General features: G+C 35.3%; 1 protein-coding gene across 1 annotated transcript in view; it reads left to right on the plus strand.

Annotated features, from left to right (window-relative positions):
* The window catches only part of SASS6 (SAS-6 centriolar assembly protein), a 49054-nt gene that overhangs the window by 14739 nt on the left and 7673 nt on the right, over positions 1–26642 (plus strand). The window contains exons 8-14 of the mRNA XM_008697661.2: positions 4778–4969; positions 7896–8090; positions 8193–8282; positions 8358–8537; positions 8925–9006; positions 9681–9817; positions 11859–11987. Of these exons, the coding sequence (XP_008695883.1) occupies positions 4778–4969; positions 7896–8090; positions 8193–8282; positions 8358–8537; positions 8925–9006; positions 9681–9817; positions 11859–11987 (1005 nt within the window). The remainder of the gene's footprint in view (positions 1–4777; positions 4970–7895; positions 8091–8192; positions 8283–8357; positions 8538–8924; positions 9007–9680; positions 9818–11858; positions 11988–26642) is intronic.

Here is a 26642-nt window from a genome sequence, read left to right on the forward strand (position 1 = left end):
CTCCTATAGAATTTAGAAGTTTTCCTTTCTCTTCTATTTTTTGGAATAGTTTGAAAAGAATAGGTATTCACTCTTCTTTAAATTTGTGGTTGACTTTACTGATGAAGCCATCTGGTCTTGGACTTTTATTTGTGGGGAGATTTTCCATTACTGATTCAATTTCGTTGCTGGTAATCGGTCTGTTCGGATTTTCTATTTCTTCCTGATTCAGTTTTTTTGGGAGGTTATATGCTTCTAGGAATTTATCCATTTCTTCTAGGTTGTCCAATTCATTGGCATATGATTTTCCATAATCTCTTAAGAATATTTTGTATTTCTGTGGTGTTGGTTGTTATTTCTCCTTTTCCATTTCTGATTTTGAGTCCTTTTGTTGTTGTTGTTGTTGATGAGTCTTGCTAAAGGGTTATCAATTTTGTTGATCTTTTTAAAGAACTAGCTCCTGGTTTCATTGATCTGTCCTGTTTTTTTTTTTTTTTTCTTCTGTTTCTATGTAGCTTATCTTTGCTCTAATTTTTATTTCCTTTCTTCTACTGGCTTTGGGTTTTGTTTATTCTTTTTGTCTAGCTCCTTTAGGTAAAAGGTTAGGTTGTTTGAGATTTTTCTTGCTTCTTGAGGCAGGCCTATATTGCTATAAACTGCCCTCTTAGAACAGCTTTTGCTGCCTCTCAAAGATTTTGAACCATTTGCTCATTTGCATTTTTTTGCACATATTTTTTGATATCCTTTCTGATTTCTTGGTTGTCCCATTCATTGTTTAGGAGCATATTATTTAGCTTCCATGTATCTGTGCTCTTTCCAGATTTTTTTTTTTTTTTTTCCTGTGGTTGATTTCTAATTTCATGGCATTGTGGTCAGAAAGAATGGAATGACTTCAGTCTTTCTGAATTTGCTGAGACTTGTTTTATGGTCTAAAGAATGTGTATTTTGCTGTTTTCTGATGGAATGCTTTGGATGTATCTGTTAAATCTGTCTTGTCAATGTGTTATTCAAAGCTGCTGTTTCCTTATTGATATTCTGTTTTGATGATCTGTCCATTGATGTAAGTGGGATGTTAAAGTCCTTTACTATTATTGTATTACTACTGATTAGCTCCTTTATGTTTGTTATTAGCTGTTTTATGTATTTGGCTCCCCAGATATGTTGGGTCCATAATAAAATATATGTTGGGTGTGTAAAATATATGTTGGGTGCATAAATATCTACAATTTTTATATCTTCTTGTTGGATTATCTCCTTAATAATCATACAGTGTTCTTGTCTCTTGTTTAGTCTTTGTTTTATTTCCTTTTTCAAATTTTTATTTGCATTCAAGTTAGTTAACATATAGTGCAATATTGGCTTCAGGAGTAGAATTTAGTGATTCCTCACTTACATACAACACCCAGTGCTCATCATAACAAGTGTCCTCCTTAATACCCACCACCTGCTTAGCCCATCCCCCACCCACCTCCCTCCATCAGCCTTCAGTTCTCTGTCATTAAGAGTCTCTTATGGTTTGCTTCCTTCTTTTTTTTTCCCCTTCCCCTATGTTCATCTGTTTTGTTAGTAAATTGCATAAATGAATGAAATCATGAGGTATTTGTCTTTCTCAAACTGACTTATTTCGCTTAGCATAATATACTCTAGCTCCATCCACATCATTACAAATGGCAAGGTTTCATTGTTTTTGATGGCTGAGTAGTATTCCATTGTGTATATATTCCACATCTTCTTTATACATTCATCAGTTGGTGGATATTTGCTCTCTTTCCATAGTTTGGCTGTTGTTGATAAGTTTTTGTTTTAAAGTGGAATACCAGTGTACACTGCCATTCTGAGGGTGTATAATACCTCATAATAATGCACACATTTTCAGGACGACTGGGTGGCTCAGCGTCTGCCTTCAGCTTAGGTCATGATCCCAGGGTCTTGGGATCAAGTCCCGCATTGGGCTCCCCCTTGCCCAGTGAAGAGCCTGCTTTTCTCCCTCTGCCTCCTGCTCCCTCTGCTTTTGCTGTCTCTTTCTCTCTCTCTGGCAAATAAATAAAATCTCTTTAAAAATTTGAAAACCTATTTTAAAAAAATGCACACATTTTCATATGCATATTGACCACTTGGATAGTCTCGTGAAGTTTAAGAATTCTCTTGCCTATTTGCATCTTTAGCCCATTTTTATTTTAATTTATTTATTGTTAAAGATTTTATTTGTTTACTTAAGAGAGGGAAGGAGAGAGTGAGAGAGCACAAGCAGGGGGAGTGGCAGAGGCAGGGGGAAAAGCAGACTGCGCTGAGCAGGAGCCCGACGTGGGGCTCAATCCCAAGACCCTGCACTCATGACCTGAGCCAAAGGCAGACGCTTAACCCGCTGAACCACCCAGGCACTCCTAGCCCATTTTTAAATTATACTATTAGTATTTTACTTACGGATTCATAGGGATTTTTTGTATGATCTGGACATGAGTCCTTTGTCAGATACATGCATTGTGAATATTTTCTGTGTGTGACTTGCCTTTTCATTTCTCTGTGGTATGAAGTAGGCATAGTATATCTTTATTATGTGTATTATAAACATTTTCTCCTGGCCGTTGTCTTCTACCACTTACTATTGCCTTTTGCCCTATATGATTCTTTTTATTTGAATGTCATCAAATCTGTCCATCTCTGCTTTTACGGTTTAAAGCTTCATTTCATGTTTGGAAAGCCTCTGCCACTTCAAGGTTATGAAAGCTATTCCTTCAATATTTTCTTTTAATACTTTTATATTTTTTTGTTATATTTAAATTTTTAATCTGTTGGAATATGTTTTTGTGAAGTACAGTATGATACAGATATTTTTTGACAAAAAGTCAGTCATTTGTTCTAATACCATATATTCCACTGATTTAAAATGCATCCTTTAATATAGTCTAAATTCTTTTGTATAGTTGAGCTTGTTTCTGGAGTGTTGGGGAGAACTAATATCTTTGGGATTTTCTAACCCAGTAGAGAGAATCTCTTTTCATTTATTCAGGTCTTATTTAAAACAGGCTTATAGGGGCGCCTGGGTGGCACAGCGGTTAAGAGTCTGCCTTCAGCTCAGGGCGTGATCCCGGCATGATGGAATCGAGTCCCACATCGGGCTCCTCCACTATGAGCCTGCTTCTTCCTCTCCCACTCCCCCTGCTTGTGCTCCCTCTCTCACTGGCTGTCTCTATCTCTGTCAAATAAATAAATAAAATATTGAAAAAAAAAAACAGGCTTATAGTTTGCTTTTTATTTCCCTCTGTCTTTTTTCTTTTTTTTTTAACAGTTCGTATTAAATTTTTTTGCCTAGAGATTTTACAGTTTTTTTGCTCTGTAAATTGGACCATCTATGTCCCACCACTATGATAATTTTCTGATTGTTGCTGTTGTACATTAATGTCATACTCATTAATTGTACCTTATATTTACAGATTTGTGATAGTTTTAGAGCTGATTGTCTCAGGTTTTTCAGGTCAATATATAATATATAAAAATGGTAATTTTTTTAAGATTAATGTCTTTTTTTTCTTGTACAGAAAAATGCTAAATAGTAGTGGAATCCTTTCCACATTCTATTCTTTTTTTTGGTAAATAACTTACAATATCTTATCTTTAGGAACGATATTTGCTCTGCATCTGAGAAAGTTTTCTTTTGTTCTTTGTCCTGACAGTTAATTCAAAGAGTGCTAAGTCAGATGTAGTGATTTTGGGGGATTTAATCAAATAATCATGTCATTTTTGCCACTTTTATCTAATGTAATGAGTGGTAATGGATTTATTTTATTTATTTATTTTTAGAGAGAGAGCTTGTGCATGTGGGGAGGGGGGTGGTAGTGGAAGGGGCAAAGGGAGAGGGAGAGGGAATCTTAAGTAGGCTCCATGCCCAGTGCAGAGCCTGATGCAGGGCTCAATCTCATGACCGTGAGATCATGCCCTGAGCTGAAATCAGGAGTCAGACACTTAACCCCCTGAGCCACCCAGGTGCCCTATAGGCAGTGATTTTAAAATTTTAACCTGTATCAGAATCACCTGCAGTGAAGAGTAGAAATATTCCCAAAATAAATATATTACAAATATTTCTAAATATTTAGAGTGACGGGATAAGATTACTGGTTATTTTTAATTTCTTGTGCATTTAAGAGTATGTATAACTTGCATTATCAGAGAAATACACTTTATTTTTTAAAGGTATTTAGGATTTGATAGTGTTCATCAGTAGAAATGACATACATAGACTTGTGGTATGATTCAGACAGGCACCAGGGATTACACAGTTATAACTGTATTCAAATTTTATCATGGGTAAAATGTTGCTACTAAATGTAAGACTGAAGTAATGAACAATACCTTGTCAGTCTTATAATTTTAGGATTTTTTTTTATTATATAGAATATACACTGTTGTAAAAAACTGAAATAATATAATGGTATTTAAAATGAATACTGAAAATTCCCTATGTACCTGCTGATTTTTTTTTTTTAACACAGATAGGTTCACACTATACTATTTTGCAGTTTTTTAACCTAATCATATATGATTCTTCCCTTGAAGACTATACTTCTAAATATATGAGGGTTTAAGAGAAGCAGAAATTAAGGAGAAGATCATAATGGTAAATTTGCCTTTGTTGACCTTTCTTCTTCATGAAATCCATAATTGAAAATAGATCCTCTTTAAAACAGGGAAATTTTATAATCATATAGAAGAATAAGATTTATTTTTCTTCAAATCTTCCTGTATTTGTATTTGTGTTTTTTGTTCTGAATTTTGGTACTATATTTTTATTATATAATAGGCACAGGTACAATACCAACAGCAGCATGAACAACAGAAAAAAGATTTAGAAATCCTCCATCAACGAAACATCCAGCAACTACAAAACAAATTATCTGAGTTAGAAGCAGCTAATAAAGACCTAACTGAAAGGAAATATAAAGGGGACTCGACCATCAGAGAACTTAAAACAAAACTGTCTGGTGTTGAAGAGGTATTGAACTTTGGGTTTGTTCCCCCCACCCCCAATTTAAAATAACATTTTAACTTGGTGACTTTATTCCTTGTGGGCAGGCTGTTTCTCTGCTTTGCAAGGATGTCTTGGTGGTATTAGGGTAATTAGACATTGCAAAAAAAAAAATTGAGAATTTAAAATCTGATGAAAAGGGATAATTCAGAACAGAACTGAGGTAAACTTAGACACTTTTAGTTAGGGTCTTGAGGAGCAGCTCATTGACACAGCCTTCAGATTTTTCAGTGTAGTTTTAATATCCCGCAGTGTCTATAGCTCAGCATATTCAGTCTTTTTTTTTTTTTTTAAAGATTTTATTTATTTATTTGACAGAGACAGCCAGCGAGAGAGGGAACACAAGCAGGGGGAGTGGGAGAGGAAGAAGCAGGCTCCCAACAGAGGAGCCCGATGTGGGGCTCGATCCCAGAACACCGGGATCATGCCCTGAGCCGAAGGCAGATGCTTAACGACTGCGCCACCCAGACGCCCCACAGCATATTCAGTCTTGATAGGACTGGTTCTCTCAGTCTACTTAACGTGTCAGACAACTATATGAAGTTGTGTCTAATAATAATGATGATATTAGTAATGATAATAGCTAAGGCATACTGAACGCATGCTATGTGACAGGTGCTGTTTAACTGCTTTACATATATTAACCCATTTAATTCTTACAACAATTCTTTTAAAGAAGGTACTATTATCCCCATTTTGCAGATGATGAACTAAGGCACAGAGAAGTTAAGTAACTGGCCTAGGTCACATAGCCAGTAAGTGGAAGAGCAAGGATTGAAATCCTCTTATTTGCTTGTTTTTAGTACTCCCTTGTTCTTTCAGGCAACAGAGACATTTTGAAAATCTTGCTATAGTGACAGATGCTTTGGTCCTGATGACAGACTCCTTCCTAACATTATACATTATTGTCATGAATTAATCGGAAAACTTAGATTTTGTTAAGTCTGTCATATTTACATACAGAGATCACCAGTGTTACTCAAGCTTATGAGCTTCCCACTCCATCTCACCAGTCTCTTGTGCTCAGCCTGACTGATTTCATGTTCAGATCCTCAGTATTCTGCCCTAATAGGTGTTTTTAGTGCATCCTGCGTGCTTCCTTTACCTTTCATACCAGTTCGTAAAATACTGTAGCCTTCCTAGTACAGTGGGTGGTCATTATAATGCTGTATGACTTCTTTTATCTTAGCCCTGAAATTGGCCGTTTTAAAAACAGTGTGCTCCATTATATGGGCTTTATATAATCTAATCAAAATATTTCTTCCAAGATTTACATAAGACTATGAGTCTTATGACATAAGACTATGAAAACTATGAGTCCTGGGAACTTTTTTGTAGAGTTTTAATTGTCGTGTAGGCCGTATACAGTGTTATATTGGCTTCAGGTGACAATATAGTGATTCAGCGCTTCCGTACATCACCCAGTGCCCATCATGGCAAGTACATTCCTTAATCCCCATCCCTTATTTCACCCATCCCCCCCAGCCACCTCCCTTTTGGTAACCGTCAGTTTGTTCTTAATAGTTAAGAGTCTGTTTCTTGACTCTTTCTCTTTTTTTTCCTTTGCTCATTTGTTTTGTTTCTTAAATTCCACGTATGAGTGAAATCATATGGTATTCATCTTTCTTTAACTTACTTTACTTAGCATTATACTCTCAAGCTCCATCATGTTGTTGCCCTGGGAACTTTTCTTTTTTTAAACCTTTGAGTATTGTTACCTAATCATGTTAAATTTACCTTTTAGGCATTAGTGGCCTAAAAATAATTGCTGCATTTATTATTTACTATGTGCCAGGCATTATGCTAAGCAATTTGCAGTAGGGTTTTTATGAAGTGGGTAATAGGGTAATTTATGAAGTGTTTATTATTTCTGTTTTACAAATAAGGGAACTGATATTTAGGGAGGTTAAATAATTCCCAAGATTACACCAAAGAACCTAGATTTGTATTCAAGCCTGTCTGATAGCAAGGTTTGCTTCTAAAACCACTATGGCATAATACTATTTTGTAAAGTTTTGTTAAAAATGAAAATTATCTAGTCATACTATATCCTGGACTTGTGTATACTGCAGTATTTGGTTGGTATTAGCTGATTGGGAAGTAATCTGTCCTAGATTTTTAAAGATCTGTTTTTAATTAACAGTTATATTTGCTTGGTTTTGTTTTAAAGAGTGAACAAGAGGAAATCCAGAAGTGTTAACATATTTGTTGACATGGAAAGATATTTGTAATATATAAAGAAGGTTAATTATAAAACAGCACAGTATGAGCACCTTTTTAGAAATCGGTATATATAAACAGAGCAAAATGTTAACTGTGGATCATGGTTATCACCCTTGGCTACCCTTAGACTCCGTTGCAGAGCTCTTAAACACCCTGCCCAGGCCATACCTCATACTAAATATAAATAAGACTCTCTTGGGGATGGTACCAGGCATCAGTAGGTTTTTAAAGCTCCTTAGGTGGTATCAATATGCATACTAGCTTGAGAACTACTGCTTACATGGTAGAATGATAGGGCTTTTTATTTATTTATTTTATGTTTTTGAAATTCTATTATAATGGGCATTTATTACCTAAGAGACTTTTTTAAAGTATAAATTTCAAGATTCCAGGAAAATCCTTGTTACCAGTTTTTAAAAGTTGTAGTAATTTATTCATAAATCAGGATTATTTTCCTTATTGTCACTGAATTAGATATTAATATATTTTACAATTATATTTCAAGTCTAAGTTACATACACCTTTAGAGTGACTTCTATATCTTTTAAAAAAAATCATAACTAGAACTTTAAAATTATTACTTTTTTTTAATTTTAAACATCTTAATTATAAATAACCAGAACAGCCAACTTCTCGTTTTCATACTGCATCATTTTTTTTCTTCCTCCAGGAGCTCCAGCGGGCTAAGCAAGAAGTCCTGTCTTTGCGAAGAGAGAATTCTACACTAGATGCCGAATGCCACGAAAAAGAAAAGCATATTAATCAGCTGCAAACAAAAGTGGCTGTTTTAGAACAGGAAATCAAGGATAAGGACCAGCTTGTTTTAAGAACAAAAGAAGCATTTGATACAATCCAGGAACAAAAGGTCTATTGAAACATTTTTTAAACAAATTGGTGATCACATTTACAAGTGATGCTTTTCTTAAACATCCTATTAATTGTTTATATTTTAAAAAATATGTATCAGGTGGCTTTAGAAGAGAATGGTGAGAAAAATCAGGTACAACTAGGAAAACTTGAAGCTACGATAAAATCATTATCGGCGGAACTTCTTAAGGTTTGTTTTTAAAAATAATAGAATATTAAATTTCATTAGTTTAAGTAGAGATATACATATAAAGCTCTTTTACAGGCAAATGAAATTATCAAGAAGTTACAGGGGGATCTGAAAACTTTAATGGGTAAATTGAAACTGAAGAATACAGTAACTATTCAGCAAGAGAAACTCTTGGCTGAGAAGGAAGACAAATTACAAAAGGAACAGAAGGAATTACAAGATGTTGGACAGTCTCTCCGAATTAAAGAGCAAGAGGTAGTAAATATTTTATATTTTTGCATGTGTGACTATTTGCAAAGTATAACAAATTTTCTCAGATATTTTTAAAATTTCTAGTTTATTATATTAGAGAAGAGCTTTGGTTCCCCGCCCCCCAAAAGAACATGACTAGCTTCTACAGAAGTTAACCTATTTCACTTTGAAAAATTAGTCATCATGACTCAGATACTTGAGTATTCATATATATGTACGGTATATTTGTATATTTATATATATATACACACACATATACATTGTGACACAGATGAGCTATAATCATTTATTCTATTTAATAGTAATTAATAGTAATGATTTAAGTAATAGAAATACATTTCTTCAGTTTTTATTTAGCCTTTATTATACTTATGAGGATTGACATTTCAGGTGTGCAAATTACAAGAACAGTTAGAAGCTACCGTTCAAAAGCTTGAAGAAAGCAAACAACTTCTAAAAAATAATGAAAAGTGTAAGTATTTTACCTTTTTATGTAAATGAGGTTTGTAATTGTGTTCTTAATCTGAAAATTCTATTTGAATTCATAGAAGCCTAGGTAAATCAAGATACATCCAAATAATTTCTGTTTTAAATATATTGTCTTCATGTGTTTGCTATAGTAACTTGTATATCAGCTGCCTTGTAAAACAGTTATCATTATAAAGAAAACCATATTTCATGTGTGTAACCCAAAATTAAGTGTTGAAAATATTGACTGTAATTTAAATTCTTCGCTACTCCTTAGTTTAATTGCTGTATTTATCCAATAGTAATAACATGAATTATTTGAAACTAAAATACAAGATTAAGCCTTTAACATTTTCTCACTTTTTGTATTGGTTATCAGACAAGAGTGTGAACTTCAAATAAACTGTAAGATATTGTTCTAGAAATGAAAGCCTTCAAAGAGATCCTTGACTAACAGAAATATATGCTTCTGATAGTAATAGAATAAGGAGTTGTATGTGGTGGTTGCTAAAATAAGAGTCTTTCAATGACAAAAATTTAGGTGAACCTATATTCTCCTGCGATATAAGGTAGTTTTGAAGACAAATTTTTAAAAATCTCAATATAATTTTTAATGTTTAAAGTTATTAGAAAAATAAAAATAATAAAAATTCTTTACCATATTTTCTTTTATTTAAGTAATCACATGGTTAAATAAAGAACTAAATGAAAATCAGCTAGTAAGAAAACAAGATGTATTGGGACCTTCCACCACTCCACCTGTACATTCTACCAGCAACACAATCAGAAGTGGGATTTCTCCTAACTCTAACGTGGTAAGTTTTAAATTAAGATGTGAGTGGTCTTAGTAAATTACCTAAAACCAGAAATTCCCAGACTGTGAGGAAGTCTTCATGATTTCCGATGCTGGTACTAATGTGACTAAAGTCTTATAATTATTAGCACTGAGGTAAAGGTTAAATCCCACTTGGAAGTGGGACATACAGGTATACTTGCTCTTAAAAAAGAGGCTATATTTCAAGGGTACACTTCTTTTTAAAATTTAGTTGGGTATAGAAATCATTCAGTAGTAACTAAAGTAATCCCAAATGTGTTGAAGAAGGGAGTATTCTGAGGGCCTTAAGAAGGGAGAACAGAGTTTGGGCTCAACTTTGGAACTATGATAGAAGGAGCCTAAACTAATTCTATTTGAAAAAGAAAAAAAAAGAAATGTCTTTTTATCAATCTGTCAGCTCTAGATCATAGATGGAATTAGTTATGATATCTAAGCTTTCTAGCTCTTAGGACCAGGTCTCTTGCTTTCTCCTTGCAAGAAATTAGAAGAAAAAGAAGAGCAGTTCCTTATGTCTGGGAGCTGGCTTGGTACTATCAGCAAGGCCTTGGGTCTCTCCTGTTGAACATAAATAGTTTCAACATCAGGCAAGGCCACTCTGTGACTGTGACACATCGAGACAAAAACAAGACCACCTCATAGTCCTGTCTGAACACAATTTTGAAAAAATGAACATTGCCAAACCACAAAACGGGCAAGCATCCTCCTAATCTGGCTAACATGATTGATTACTCCTCCTTCTTTACCAATTACAGTTTTGGCCTTGAGACATTCCTCCCGACTTATCAAATAAGATTTATTTCAGATACTCAGTCATACACTTATCCACATTTCCAGATAGTATCTGATCCACAACAAAGCCACACTTTATTTATTTAATTTTCTAAAGATTTTATTTATTTGATAGAGACAGCCAGCGAGAGAGGGAACACAAGCAGGGGGAGTGGGAGAGGAAGAAGCAGGCTCATAGTGGAGGAGCCTGATGTGGGGCTCGATCCCATCATGCCGGGATCACGCCCTGAGCCAAAGGCAGACGCTTAACGACTGAGCCACCCAGGCGCCCCCAAAGCCACACTTTATTAAACTGTCTCTTAATTAAACCACCTAACATATAAGTCCAATAAATAAGTCCCTTTTAACACCTGCATACTGCCACACCCCTCTTACTAGGTTTCCCACAGTATGCAGTTTGCAAGAAGCCATAAACCCACCGCGTACACCTATAGATATGTTTCTGGTAGTCTTTGTTTGGAGAGCATTGGCAGAGGATTTAAAATGCAAATACCTAATTGAATTTTAAATCTATTCTAGTAAATCAGATTATACTTGATGTTTAAAGAAAGGATTAGATTCTTGCTAAATTGGAAAAAGGTGTGGAAAGAAGTGGCCAGTTTTTATTACAAACTTGAAAAAACTCGGTAGGCTTATTAACCTTCATGACTTATGATAAATAGCTATATAGGAGGTTTTTTTTTGTCATGCAGCCAGTGATGTACACAATTGCTTCTTAAGGTTTGTGTTTCAGTTGTTCTCTTACAAACTCTTTTCTTGACATTGGTTAATGGTGGTGCCACCATATTGAAAATTAGTGGCAAAGCAAATTATTGTCTGAATTAGTCCATTTAAGAGCACATATCTTGTCCTCATTCTGGCAGAAAATTATTTTTATTTTATATCTGATTGGCTAATCTAGGACTCTAACCTTCCCCCATCCCCCTTTTTAGGAATGGAAGACCCATAGGGAACCAAGATGGTTCAGAGAGGTCATTGTTTGAACTCAGTTCAAAGACCGGTCCAGTGGCTTATTTTGTTAAGCTTGCACAGCCACTCTTTAGAAAGTTTAAAGGTATCCTAGCCTCATGCTGTTATAATAAAGCAGAGTTTTGTGGTGTCATGATAAAATTGGCCTCTAAGATAGTGCTTTTAAGTATGATTATTATAACAGATGCTAGTGCCTCATGAATCAGTAAATACTATTTAGAATTAATATCTCATCCTTAACCTTTTTATGTTTTTATTTTTAGGTTGATGGTAGACTTACTTACCCAACTTGTGGTATTGGTTATCCTGTCTCCTCTGTATTTGCATTCCAGAATACCTTTCCTCATCCTATATCTGCCAAAAATGCCATCCACCCAATTTCAGGACCAAAGGTAGACAAATTAATACTTTTTTTTGGGGGAAATATAGCAACTTATTAACAAATATTTTTTTTCTTTTAAAGGTTAGCCTTTGGTCAGTTGCTGAGTATTAGGTAATAGATAAATATATTACTGAATATCTAGTTTATGCTTACAGGAAATACTATCTGTACTATATGGTATTTCTTGAGTCACTATAATTTATAAAAAGCTGGACATCAGTCTGCTTAAATTTTATTTATTCCCATTCAACCTTTATTCCATTTTTATTCATTCTCTGTCACAACTCTCAAACCTAACTAGCATTACTGACTTCATATTGCTGATGTATTAGCTCTGGTGACATTTTTGGATTCTGTTGCCAGGATTTAAAGGTCTGATAAGGCAGACGTATAGCATATTCTAAAATGTAGTTCCGGCAGCATTGTCTTAAGTAGCATAGGCCTAGCATTTCATCCAGTGTGATTTATTTGCTAAGGCTTTTTTCTGTCCCCCTGAGTTCTTCATCATCATTGTTGTTACTAATGTCTTAGGTGCATATATTGTTTTCACATGTATTATAATTTTATTTTCACAATAATTTCATCCACCCAGACCAGCCACTGATTCTATTTTCATTCCTAGTTTTAAGTTAAAATGGATTTTTTTGTTAAGCATAGAGACAAATGTTTTTGAAAGGATTTTTTTTTAAAGATTTATTTATTTATTTTAGAGAGAGAGTGCACACACGAGGAGGGGAGGGACAGAGAGAAAATCTCAAACAGACTGTCCCCTGAGCATGGAGCCTAATGTGGGGTTCAGTCCCACACCCCGAAATCATGACCTGAGCCAAAATCAAGAGTCAGATGCTTAACTGACTCAGCCATCCAGATGCCCCTGAAAAGAATATTTTGAAGTGAGGACTTTGAAATTGCTATTATAAAACCTTTATCAAATTAGTTTTGGGCTGCCCTAAAAATAAGCTGGCTGTGTTGCTTAGGCCTATCCTTCTTTTTAACTCTTTAAGCCTTTTTAACTATCATCGGAAGCTGTTGAGAATTCTCAGTGAAATGAGAATTAAACGTGAGTTTTTGTGCTTATCATTATGTGAAGAGTGTTTAGGGGCATTTAGTTGGCTTTTCTTGCATTGTTTGTTAAAGAGCATTAGATATGTGTATATATATTCAAAGGAGTACTATTTTTTTTTTACAATGTTATCTAACTCTTGTGTTGTTAACTTTATTTGTCCATTGTTTATTTTTAAATTTTGATTCCAGCATAATTAACATACAGTGTTATATTCATTTCAGGTATACCATGTAGTGATTCAACAGTTGTATATATTACTGAGTGTTCATCAAGATGAGTGTACACTTAATCCCCTTCACTGATTTCACCCCTCATCTTCCTCCCCTCTGGTAACCATCATTTTGTCTTCTATAGTTTGTTTTTTGGTTTGTCTATTTTTTTCACTTTGTTTTGTTTCTTAAATTCCACATATGAGTAAAATCATGTGGTATTTATCTTCCTTTGACTGACTTATTTCACAGACTATTATACACTTTAGCTCCATCCATGTTGTTGCAAATGGCAAGATTTCGTTCTTTTTTAATGGCTGGGCAGTATTACATTGTGTGTGTATATATATACATGTCTTCTTGATCCGTTCATTTATCAGTGGACACTTGGGCTGCTTCCAAAATTTGGCTATTATAAATAATGCTGCTATAAATGTGGGGGGGTGTATATATCTTTTCAAATTAGTGTTTTCTTATTCTTTGGGTAAATACCCAGTAGTGGAATTACTGGATCATATGGTAATTCTATTTTTAATTTTTTGAGGGGCCTCCATACTGTTTAACACAGTGGCTGCAGCAGTCTGCGTTCTCACCAACTGTGTGTGACGGTTCCTTTTTCTCCACCTCCTTGCCAACACTTCTTTCTTGAATACTACGTTCTTAATGAATATCGATATACTCAAATGTGATTGCGTCTTGGGATCGATTTTTTTCTTGAGAATTATGAATGAATTGCTTTTTCATTTTATTTTTAAGTTTTTATTTTAATTCCAGTTAGTTAACATGTAGTACTATTAGTTTTAGGTATGCATTATAGTAATTTAGCAGTTCTGTACATCACCTGATGCTCATCGCAAGTGCACTCCTTAATTCCCATCAACTATTTAACCCATCTTCCCACTCACCTCCCCTCCAGTAACCATCAGATTGTTCTTTATAATTAGAAGTCTGTTTCTTGCTTTGAGATTCATACTCTCATTTTTTTCTTTGCTTGTTCTGTTTCTTAAATTCCACATATGAGTGAAATCATATCGTGTTTTTCTTTCTCTGTCTGACGTATATTTCGCTTAGCAGTATATTCTCTGGCTCCATCCATGTCGTTGCAAATGGCAAGATTTCACTCTTTTATGGCTGAATAATATTCCATTGTGTATATATACCACATCGTCTTTATACATTCATCAACTGCTGGATACTTGGACTGTTTCCCTATCTTGGCTATTGTAAATAATGCTGCTATAAACATAGGGATGCGTGTATCCTTTTGAATTAGTGTTTTTGTATTCTTTGGGTAAATATCCAGTAGTACAATTGCTGGATCATGAGGTAGTTCTATTTTTAACTTTTTGAGGAACCTCCACACTGTTTTTCAAATTGCTTTTTTATTTCAAACAACTTTCTAGGAATATATTACTGTCCAAAGTAAAAACAAGAAATACTACACATACTTTCCAGATAGTTGCCTAGTTTATAAGTTTAAATGTGCCTTACAAGATTACTTTTATAGTTCTTCTAGAATTGGAGGAATCATCATAGCAAGGATATTCCTAAATATAGGAGCAAGACTTTCAGGGTTTTCTATATCACTGATCTCCATATCCTTTCGATTATGTGTCCCCAAAAATTAAAAAACAAAAGAAAGCCTAAAACAAAACACGTTGAGCTTGAATCTCTAATGAATATTTATTTATTTGTGAATTGTATGCATATACTATTCAACTACTATATTATGTACAGTATAGTTTAGTGGTTAAGAAGGTGGGATCTGATGTTTAGAGTTTAAATCCTGCCCTTATCAAGGTGAATTGGGCCAGCCGCTGAAACACAAACAAAAAAGGAGAGATCTCTAACTCTCATGCTTCAGTGCCTCCACTTGTAAAATGGAGCAGGAATTTTATCTATCTTACTGGATTATTGTGAGGGTTAGATGATACATTTGCTTAGAATAGTGCCCGGTACATGATAAGTTCTTCATTATGTTATCTATTAATATTAATAAAATATTCAAATATATAAATTAAAGAGTAAATTGAAAATGTATGTAAATCAAATTTATAAAACTTTTTTCTCCTACCTCAGTGTTTGGTCACAATCACTGCCTACTTTGGAGACCACTGATCTCGGTAGTCTTGTGCTGGCAGCTATCATGATTAAAACATGCTCTTTTTAGTTGAAGTAAAAATAAAATCATTTTATTTCATGATACTGAATCTGTGATATACCTGATGACTTTAAATATTACTGTTAAGATTTAGTACATTCAAGTAGATGTTTAACTGTGAGGAGTAAAACTACATGAGCTAAATTAACAAAGGAGTATGTTGAAAGATTGTGCCATGCTGTCAAATAGAACAATTTATAAATTTAAAGCAAGATAGACAAAGTAATTTCTCCTTTATTTTTGAAGACCATAATAGCCAAGGATTCATTCATTCAATAAATATTTAATGAATGTCTACTATGATCATGCATTGTTCTAGTTGCAAGAAACACAGCAGTGAGCAAGACAAAACCCTTCCCTGTGTGGTACTTACATTTTGTGGTGAAAACCCCATTATGATTGCAAACTATAGTATCTTTTAAACTAAACTGTTATCAAAAAGATGTTACTTGATGTCAAAGAAAATACTTATGATAAAATCACTGAAACATTTTAATTTTTTTTGAGAGAGAGAGAGAGTCTGTGCACGTGAGCAGGAAGGGGAGGGGTGGAGGGAGAGGGAGAGAGAGAATCTTAAGCAGGCTCCATGCCCAGCACTAGCCTAACTCGGGGCTCAATCTCACAACTCCAAGATCATGACCTGAGCCAAAATCAAGAGATGGCCACTTAGCTGACTGAGCCACCCAGACACCCCTCACTGAAACATTTTAGAGTGATCAGATTTCATCCTGGAAAATATGATGTGAAGGATTTTCTGTAACGGGAAAGTAGCTATCTAAGATCAGATGATTGATTTATATTGATAATTTTTAGCCCACAGTGTATATTCAGAGACATTTTATCTAGAGATAGCATTCCTCCGTTTGATTAACCGCTTCATTCACCAGATGGTTCTAAATTAATTTTTGTTCATTTTGTGTTAACTATTTAAAAATTAATATATGAACATGGGAAGCTCCCATATGTATGAGAGGATATACTGTCTAAATGTCCCTCCTGTGGTCCCTAGTTGTCTCCCCAGAGAAGATCACTGTTAGGAGGTTTTTTTATATATTTCAAAAATATTCAAAGCATATACAAGGATATATGTGTGTACCTGTTATGTGTATGTATGTTTGTATACAAAAGGGTTTGTATATTTAAGCATAAATAGTACATGCCTACTATTCTGTGCCTTACTTATTTCATTCATCATTATTATGGAATAGGTCCATTTCCATGTATGAGAATGTTTTTGTTATTTAATGACTTCTTAGTATATGGATGTACTATAATTTAACTAGTGCTTTGTTAATGGATGATCAGGTTGTTTTCAATCTACGTATTCATACAGTGCTTCAGCAATTATGCAATGAATTCATAACTCAATAAGACAAAGAACCTAATTTAAAAATGGGAAAAAGAGGGGCACCTGGGTGACTCAATTGGTTAAACGTCTCCCTTGGCTTTGGTCATGATCCCAGGGTCCTGGGATCGAGCCCCACATTGGGCTCCCTGCTCAGCGGGGGAGCCTTCTTACTCTCCCTCTGCCGCTCACCCTGCTTGTGCTTGCCCGCTCCCTCTTTCTCTCTCTGTCAAAAAACTAACTGACTAATAAAATAAATAAATAAAGTCTTTAAAAAAAATCCATGTAAATGTAATAAGATGAGAAAGTAGTGTTTTTGCTTTTAAGATCTATAAGAATGGAAGATTCCACTCATTTAGCATTGTGGAGCCAGAGTTATCTTTGACAAGTTGGCATTGTGGAGAGAGGTGATAAAACCAACTCTCACTAAACTGAAGTACAAATAGACATATGTACACAGAAATAAATTCCAGGGGCACCTGGCTGGCTCAGTCAGTAGAGTGTGCAGCTCTTGATCTCAGGCTCGTTAGTTTGAGCCCTGTGTTGGGTGTAGAGATTACCTAAAAAAAAAAAAAAAAAAAAAAAAAAAATCCTGGGTAAGTTAAAGATTGACATTTAAAAAACAAAACTTTATGACCTTGGTACTGTGAATTCTTTCAGATAAGATAGAAAAAAAATACAAATGAACTGTTAAAAAATGGATAATTTGGGGTACATTAAAGTTAAAAATGCCTGTATATCAAACCAAATGAGAAGATAAGCCAGAGATTGAGAGAAGATATTTACATCACATCTAACCACCCATAATGAATATCGAGAATGTCAGAGAACTTACATAATTCATTAAGAAAAAGCCAAGCTGCTGAACATAAAAGTGGACAAGAGATATAAATAAGCAGTTTATAGAAGAGAAATCTGAATGGCCAATAAATATATTAAAATATTTTAAGGGCACCTGGGTGGCTCAGTGGGTTAAGTATCTTCAGCTCAGGTAATGATCTCCGGGTCTTGGGGTCGAGCCCCGTGTAGGGCTCACTGCTCAGCAGGGAGCCTGCTTCTTCCTCTCCTGCTCCCCCTGCCTGTGTGCTCTGTCTTTCAAATAAATGAATAAAATCTTTTAAAAGTAAATCTAAAAATAATAAATATGGGAATGAGATTTAGAGAGATATTTCATCAAAATAAATACATTAATGTCAAGCACATGAAAAGATGTTCAACTACGTCAAGTATTTTCTGTTTTATTGTATTGTGAATGTAATTGTTTTATTAACTACTTTCTTGGAATATTTATTGATGCTGTGTAGAAATGTAATTGATTTTTGTATGTTGATCTTTTATCCTGAAAGCTTCCTAAACTCATTGAGCTTATTATTAATGGCTTTTTGTGCATTGATATGATTATGTATTGTTTTTCTTTCATCAGTCAGGTATATTATGTTAATTTTGAAATATTATATCAGCTTTGCATTCTTAGGATAAAGTTCACTGAATTAAATGTTAAATCCAGTTGGTTGATTTTTTTCAGGTCCTCTGTGTCCTTGTTGACTTTCGACTTGTTTTATCAATTACTGAGAGGAATGTTGGTATCTCCAACTATTATTATAGCTGTTTCTATCATTTTTCCTGTTAATTCTATCAGTTTTAGTTTCACAGCTTTAGAAGCTCTTTGGTTGGGTACATATACCTCTTGAATTACGTCCTCCTGGTTACTTAACCCTTTCATCATTATGTAATTTCCTTCTTCATTTTTGGTAATTTTCCATGCTCTGGGGTCTACTTTGTTTCTTATGAATATAGCTATTCTGGCTTCCTTTTAAGTGGTGTTTCCCTGAAATATCTTCTTCCACCCTTTTACTTTTTTTTTTTTTTTTAAAGATTTTATTCATTTGACAGAGAGAGAGAGCACAAGCAGGGGGAGCGGCAGGCAGAGGGAGAGGGAGAAGCAGGCTGCAGAGCCCAATGTGGGGCCTGATGTGGGGCTCGATCCCAGGACCCTGGTTCATGAGCAGAGCCAAAGGCAGATGCTTAACTGACTGAGCCACCATGTGCCCTCACCCTTTTACTTTAAACCTATGTGTGTTATACTTAAAATGATTTCATCTAAAGAGCATATCTTGTTTGTTCCCTTTGTTTTTCATTCTTTTGGCCTTTTTTGACTTCTTTTCGTTATTTGAATATTTTTTAGTATTTCAATTTAATCTTTCTGTTTTTGATTATACTGTGTGTGTTTGTGTATATGTGTGTATGGGCGTGTACGTGTGTATACACCCCCCCCCACACACACACACATCTTCGTCTACAAATTTATCGATGGACATTTAGGTTGCTTCCATATTTTGGCTCCTGTAAATATTGGAATAAATATAGGGGTTCATGTATCTTTTCAAATTAGTGTTTTTGTTTTCTTTGGGTAAATACCCAGTAGTGGAGCTACCCAATCATATGGCATTTCTATTTTTAATTTTTTAAGGAACCTTCATATTGTTTACCTTCATACTGTTTTTCACATTGACTGCACCAATTTACATTCCCATCAAGAGAGCATGAGGATTTCTTTTTTCTCCACATCCTTGCTAACATTTGTTCTTTCTTGTCTTTTTGATACTGGCTATTCTGACAGGTGTAAGGTTATATCACATTGTGGTTTTGATGTGTATTTCCCTGATGATTAGTGATGTCTAGCATGTTTTCATGTATCTGCTGGCTACCTGTATATCTTCTTTGAAAAACTGTTTAGGTTCTCTGCTTATTATTTATTTTTTTTTAATTTATTTATCTATTTTATTTATTTATTTATTCGACAGAGAGATAGAGACCGCCAGCAAGAGAGGGAACACAAGCAGGGGGAGTGGGAGAGGAAGAAGCAGGCTCATAGCGGAGGAGCCTGATGTGGGGCTCGATCCCAGAACGCCAGGATCACGCCCTGAGCTGAAGGCAGATGCCTAACCACTGAGCCACCCAGGCGCCCCTGCTTATTTTTTAATCAGATTTTTTTGTGTGGAGGGGCAATGGTGTTGAGTTGTGTCACTTCTTTATATATTTTGGATAGTAACCCCTTATTGGATGTATCATTTGCAAGTGTCTTCCATTCAGTAGGTTGCCTGTTTGTTTTGATTGTTTCCTTTGCTATTCAAAAGCTTTTTATTTTGATGCAGTCCCAATAATTTATTTTTGCTTTTATTTCCCTTGCCTTCAGATACAGTCCCAATAATTTATTTTTGCTTTTATTTCCCTTGCCTTCAGATACATCTAGAAAAATGTTGCTAAGGCTGATGTCAAAGCGATTACTGGCTATGTTTTCTTCTAGGAGTTTTACAGTTTCTGGTCTCACATTTGGGTCTTTAATCCATTTTATTTTTGTGTATGGCGTAAGAATGTGGTCCAGTTTTATTCTAGTGCATGTAGCTGTCCAGTTTTCCCAACACCATTCGTTTAAGAGACTGTCTTTTGCCTCACTGTATATTCTTGCATGCTGTGCTGTAGATTAATTGACCATATAAGGATGGGTTTATTTCTGCGTGCTCTATTCTGTTGCATTGATCTGTGTGTTTATTTTTGTGGCAGTACCACACTGTTTTACTATAGCCTTGTAGTATTATCTTGAAATGTACCTCCAGCTTCATGGTCTTTTCTCATGAACTGCTTTGGCTATTAGATGCATTTTGTGATTCTGTAGAAATTTTATTTTATTTTTTAAGATTTTTTTTTTTAGATAGAGCGAGAGAGAGAGTGAGCACGAGTGGCAGGGGCAGCGGGTGGTGAGGGTGCAGAGGGAGAGGGAGAAGCAGGCTCTCCACTGAGCAGGGAGCCCGACTCAGAGCTCCATCCCAGGACCAGGGGATTATGACCTGAGCCAAAGTCAGACGCTTAACCAACTGAGCCACCCATGCGCCCCTCTGTAGACATTTTAGTATTATTTGTTGTAGTTCTGTGAAGAATGCTATTGGTATTTTGATAGGAATTGCACTGAGTCTGTAGATTGCTTTGGGTAGTATGGACATTTTAACAAAATTCTTTCAGTCCATGAACATGATATATCTTTCCATTTGTTTGTGTTGTCTTCAGTTTCTTTCATCAGCATTTTAGAGTTTTCAGAGTGAATGTTTTTCACTTCCTCGGTTAAGTTTATTCTTAGGTATTTTATTCTTTCTGATGCAAAGATAAATGGGTTTGTTTTTTACGATGCTTAATTTTCATCCATGGGTTTTATTCAGCGTATCTAAAAATGTTTTTTTAAATTTTATTTATTCATTTGAGAGCGTGCACACAAGTGGAGGGAGGGGCAGAGGGAGAATGAGAAGCAGACTCCCTGCTGAGTGCGGAGCCCAATGTGGGGCTTGATCCCAGGACACTGAGATCATGACCTGAGCCAAAGTCAGATTCTTTTTTTTTTTTTTTTAAAGAATTTATTTATTTATTTGACAGAGAGACAGCCAGCGAAAGAGGGAACGCAAGCAGGGGGAGTGGGAGAGGAAGAGGCAGGCTCCCAGCGGAGGAGCTGATGTGGGGCTCGATCCCATAACACCAGGATCACGCCCTGAGTCGAAGGCAGACGCTTAACAACTGAGCCACCCAGGCGCCCCCAAAGTCAGATTCTTAACTGACTGAGCCACCCAGGTGCCCCTAAAATTTTACTGATGAGCTTCAGAATTTTCCAGTTACGTTTTAAGTCAGATTATTGAGGTATCACACACAGTAAAATTCCAACTTTTGTAGTGTACTCCACTTAAAATTCTGTGGTAAAATACATATACAATTCATGGTCTTAACCTTTTTAAAGATTTATTTATTTATTTGAGATAGAGTGAGCATGAGCAGGGGGACAGAGAGAGAGGGGTAAGCAGGCTCCCTGCTCATGAGCAGGGAACTTGACACGGGACTCAATCTCAGGACTGGGAGATCACGACCTGAGCCCAAGTCAGACGCTTAACTGACTAAGCCATCCAGTCACCCCTTAACCTTTTTAAAGTTTAGAATTAAAAATTGTGTATACACGGGCAGTGATGTTAAATACATTCATAATGTTGTGCAACCATCACCACCATCCATCTCCAGAACTCTTTTCATCTTATAAAACTGAAACTCTATACCCGTTAACCAATCATTTCCCAACTTCCCCCCATGCCTCCCAGCCCTGGTAACCACAATTCTTTCTGTCTCTATGATTTTGACTATTCTAAATACCTTATGTAAAGTGGAATCATCATATGGTATTTGTCTTTTTGTGACTGGCTTACTTCACTTAGCATGTGTTGTCAGGGTTCATCCCTGTTGTAGCATGTCAGGATTTGTTCCCTTTACAGGGCTGGATAATATTCCATTGTATGTATATAACACATTTTGCCGAGTTTATCTGTTCATGGACACTTGAATCGCTTCCATGTTTAGCTATTGAAAATAATGCTTCTGTGAACATGGGTGTACAAATATGTCTTCAAGCCCTGTTTTCATTTCTTTTGAGCATATACCCAGAAGTAGAATTGCTGGTAGCCGTTTTAACTCTTAATTTTTTGAGAAACTGCCATATTTTCCATAGCTGTTGTACCATCTTATATTCCCACTAATAATGTACAAGAGTTCTAGTTTTTCCACATCCTTGCCAACAATTGTCTTATTTATTTTTTTTGAATGTAGCCATCCAAATGGGTGTGAGGTGGTATCTCATCGTAGTTTTGATTTGCCTTGCCCTAATGATCAGTGATGTTAAGCATCTTTTCATATGCTATTGGCTATCTATATATCTTCTTTGGAGAAATGCTTATTCTGATTATTTGCCCACCTTTTTTTTTTTTTTTTAAGTTTTAATTTTAATTCCAGTTAACATAGTGTTATATTAGTTTCAGGTATACAGTATAGTAAGTCAACAAATCCATACATCACTTAGTGCTCATCACAATTGCACTCCTTAATCCCCATCAGCTATTTAGCCCACCCCCCCTTCTGGTAACCATCAGTTCTCTATAATTAAGTGAGTCTGTTTTCTTATTAGTGTCATTCTCTCTCTCTCTCTTATTTTTTTTCCCTTTGCTTGGTTTGTTTTGTTTCTTCAACATATGAATGAAATCATATGGTATTTGTCTTTCTCTGACCTATTTTGCTTAGCATTATAGCTCCACCATGTCGTTGCATATGGCAAGATTTCATTCTTTATAGCTGAATAATATTCCATTGTGTATACACACACAGACACACACACACCACATCTTTTTATCCATTCATCAATTGATGGGCACGTGGGCTGCTTCCATAACTTAACTATTATAAATAATGTTGCTATAAACATAGGGATGCATGGAATTGTTTTCTTAATTTCCCTTTCTGCTACTTCATTATTAGTGTATAGAAACAAACCAATTTCTGTATATTTATTTTGTATCCTGCAATTTTAATGAGTTCACTTATTCTAATAGTTTTTTTGTAGAGTCTTTAGGGTTTTCTATGTATGGTATCATGTCATCTGTAAATAGTAACTGTTTAACTTCCTCCTTACCAATTTGTATGCCTTTTATTTCTTCTTGTCTTATTGCTGTGGCTAGGACTTCCAGTTCTATGTCAAGTAAAAGTAGCTGGAATGGACATCCTTGTACTGTTCCTGATCTTAGGAAAAAAGGTTTCAGTTTCTCACCATTTGGTATGATGTTGGCTGTGGGTTTGTCATATATGGCTTTTATTATGTTGAGGTATATTTTCTCTAAACCCGCTTTGTTGAGAATTTTTATCTTAAATGAATATTGAATTCATTAAATTTTTTTAATCTATTGAGATGACTGTGTGATTTTTATTTATTTTGTTAATGTGGTGTTTCACATATTGATTGATTTGCAGATATTGAACCATCCTTGCATCCTGGGAATAAATCCCACTTGATTGTGGTGAATGATGCTTTTTTCCCCTCCCCCCAAGATTGATTGATTGATTGATTGATTGATTTTAGAGGTAGAGTGCAAGCAGGGGGAGGGACACAGGAGAGGTAGAGAAAGAATCCACAACCAGACTCCCTGACTGAGCTTGAAGCCTGATGTGGGCATGAATGATGCTTTTTTTTTTTTTTTTAAAGATTTTATTTATTTATTTGACAGAGATAGAGACAGTCAGCGAGAGAGGGAACACAAGCAGGGGGAGTGGGAGAGGAAGAAGCAGGCTCCTAGCAGATGAGCCTGATGTGGGGCTCGATCCCAGAACGCCGGGATCACGCCCTGAGCTGAAGGCAGACGCTTAACGACTGAGCCACCCAGGCGCCCCATGAATGATGCTTTTATTGTTGTGTGTGATTTGCTACTTCTGCTAAGGATTTTTACATCTATGTTCTTCAGAGATATGGCCTGTAGTTTTCCTTTTTTGAAGGGTGATGCTGGCCTTGTAGAATGCATCTTGAAGCTTTCTTTCCTGTTCTATTTTTCTGGAATAGATTGACGAGAAAATAGATATTAATTATTCTTTAAATGTTAGGTAGAATTTACCTGTGAATCCATCTGGTTCTGGACTTTGATTTGTTGGGAATTTTTTGGGTCTTTTGAAGATTTTATTTATTTATTTTAGAGAGCACAAGTGGGGAAAGGGACAGAGGGAGAGAGAGAATATAAGCAGACTCCATGCTGAGCGCAGAGCCCAACCTGGGGCTCAGTCTCACAACCCCGAGATCATGACCTGAGCCAAAATCAAGAGTTGGATGTTTAACTGACTGAGCCACCAGGTGTCCCCGGAATTTTTTGATTACTGATTTAGTTTATTGACTGGAAATTGGTCTGAACTGTTCAGATTTTGTTTCTTCTTAATTCAGTTTTGGAAGATTGTATATGTTTTTAGAAATTTGTCCATTTCTTCTCAGTTGCCCAATTTTTTGTCATATAATTTTTCATTTTAGTTTCTTAAAATCCTTTGTGTTTCTGTGGTGTTAGTTGTTACTACTTCATGTCTATTTATTTTGTTCCTCTTTTTTTCCTCATGAGTCTAGCTCAAAGTTTGTCAGTTTTGTTGATATTTTCAAAGAACCACCTGATTTCATTAATCTGTTTCAGTGTTTTTTAGTCTCTATTTCATTTATTTCTGCTCTAATGTTTATTTTCCCCTCTCACTGCCTTGGGCTTTGTTCTTTTTCTAGTTCCTCTAGATGTAAAGTTAGATAGTTTGAGATTTTTCTTGTTTTTTGAGGTAGGCTTTTATCACTATAAATTTTCCTCTGAGAATTGCTTTAGTTGCATTCTATAGACTTTGGATCAATGTGTTTTCATTTTCTTTTGTCTTCTTGTAGTTTTTGATTTCCTCCTTGATTTCTTCATTGATCCAGTGGGTATTTAGCAGCATGTTGTTAGGCTCCATGTGTTTATGCTTTTGCCGTTTTTTTTCTTGTAATTTCTACTTTCATAACTGTTGTGGTTGGAAATGATGGTTGATATGATTTCAGTCTTAACATTTATTGAGACTTATTTTGTGACCTAATATGTGATCTGTCCTAGAGAATGTTTCACGTGATTTTAAAGCAATGTGTATTCTGTTGTTTTGGGATGGAACGTTCTATATATCTCTGTTGAAGTCTCTCTGTTCTAATATGTTATGTTCTAATAAGTTCCTTTTTAATTTTTTGCCTGGATGAAGTATCCATTGATGTAAGTGGGGTGTTAAAGTCCCCTCCTATCATTGTATTACTGTCAGTTTCTCCCTTTACATCTGTTAATATTTGCTTATTAAGTGCTCCAGTGGTGACTACATAGGTATTTACAATTGTTGTATCCCCTTGCTGGATTGATCCCTTTATTATTATGTAATGCCCTTCTTTCTCTCTTTTTACGCTTTAATGTCTGTGTTGTCTGATGTAAGTATGGCTACATAGGCTTTATTTCACTTCCATTTGCATGGAATAGCTTTTTCTTCACTTCACCTTCGGTCTTCATGTGTCTTTAGGTCCGAAGTGAGTCTCTTGTAGGCAGCACATAGATGGGGCTTGTTTTGTTATCCGTTCTGTCACATTTAAAGTAATTATCGATAAGTATGTACTTATTGCCATTTTATTGTTTCGTTTTTGTAGTTCTTCTCTGTTCCTTTCTTCTGTTGCTCTCTTGTGAATGATGATTTTCTTAATGTTAGGCTTGGATTTCTTTCTCTTTTGTGTATCTACTATAGGTTTTTGGTTGATGGTTACCATGAAGTTCTTATATAACATCCTAAGTACTTAACATCTGTATTAACTTGATGGTCACTTAATTTCAAAGACATTGTAAAAGAACTTTATTTTTACTCTCCCCCTCTTCGCTGTTTTTGTGTTTTCATGGTTTACATCTTTTTATTTCATGAGTCCCCTTAACTAAATTTTAAAGATTTTATTTATCTTAGAGCATGCATGTTTAGCGGGGGGTGGGGGGGGACACCTCCAGCAGTCTCTGTACTGAGTATGGAGCCCATCATGGGGCTCAGTTGCTCGACCCTAAGATCGTGACCTGAGCTGAAATGAAGAATCAGATGCTTAACTGAGTCACCCAGGTGTGCCACACCCTTAACTAATTTTTAGAAATAACTGAATTTATTACTTTTGTCTTCTAACCTTTACACTAGCTTCATAAGTAATTGCTCTATTACCTTTAGTGTATGTTTGCTTTTATTCATGAAAGGTTTTCCTTTCCTAATTTTCTTTTAATTATGGCATTTTCTTTTCCACTTAAAGGAGTCTCTTTATAGAAAGTGACTTTTTTCTCTGGTTGCTTTTAAGATTTTCTTTTTTTTCATTGATTTTTTTTTTTTCAGCAACTTATTTATGATACGCCTTGGTGTGGTACATGTCTATCATTATCCACTTAGGGCTTTTTATTGAGGACTTGTTATCAGGGATTAATGGTTGACAGCTTGGAAAATTGTCATTATTTGACTTTTTTTTTTTTTCTAGTATTTCA

Source organism: Ursus maritimus, unplaced genomic scaffold, assembly GCF_017311325.1.
Source record: "Ursus maritimus isolate PB19 unplaced genomic scaffold, ASM1731132v1 scaffold_12, whole genome shotgun sequence".
Classification (NCBI taxonomy): Eukaryota; Metazoa; Chordata; class Mammalia; order Carnivora; family Ursidae; genus Ursus; species Ursus maritimus.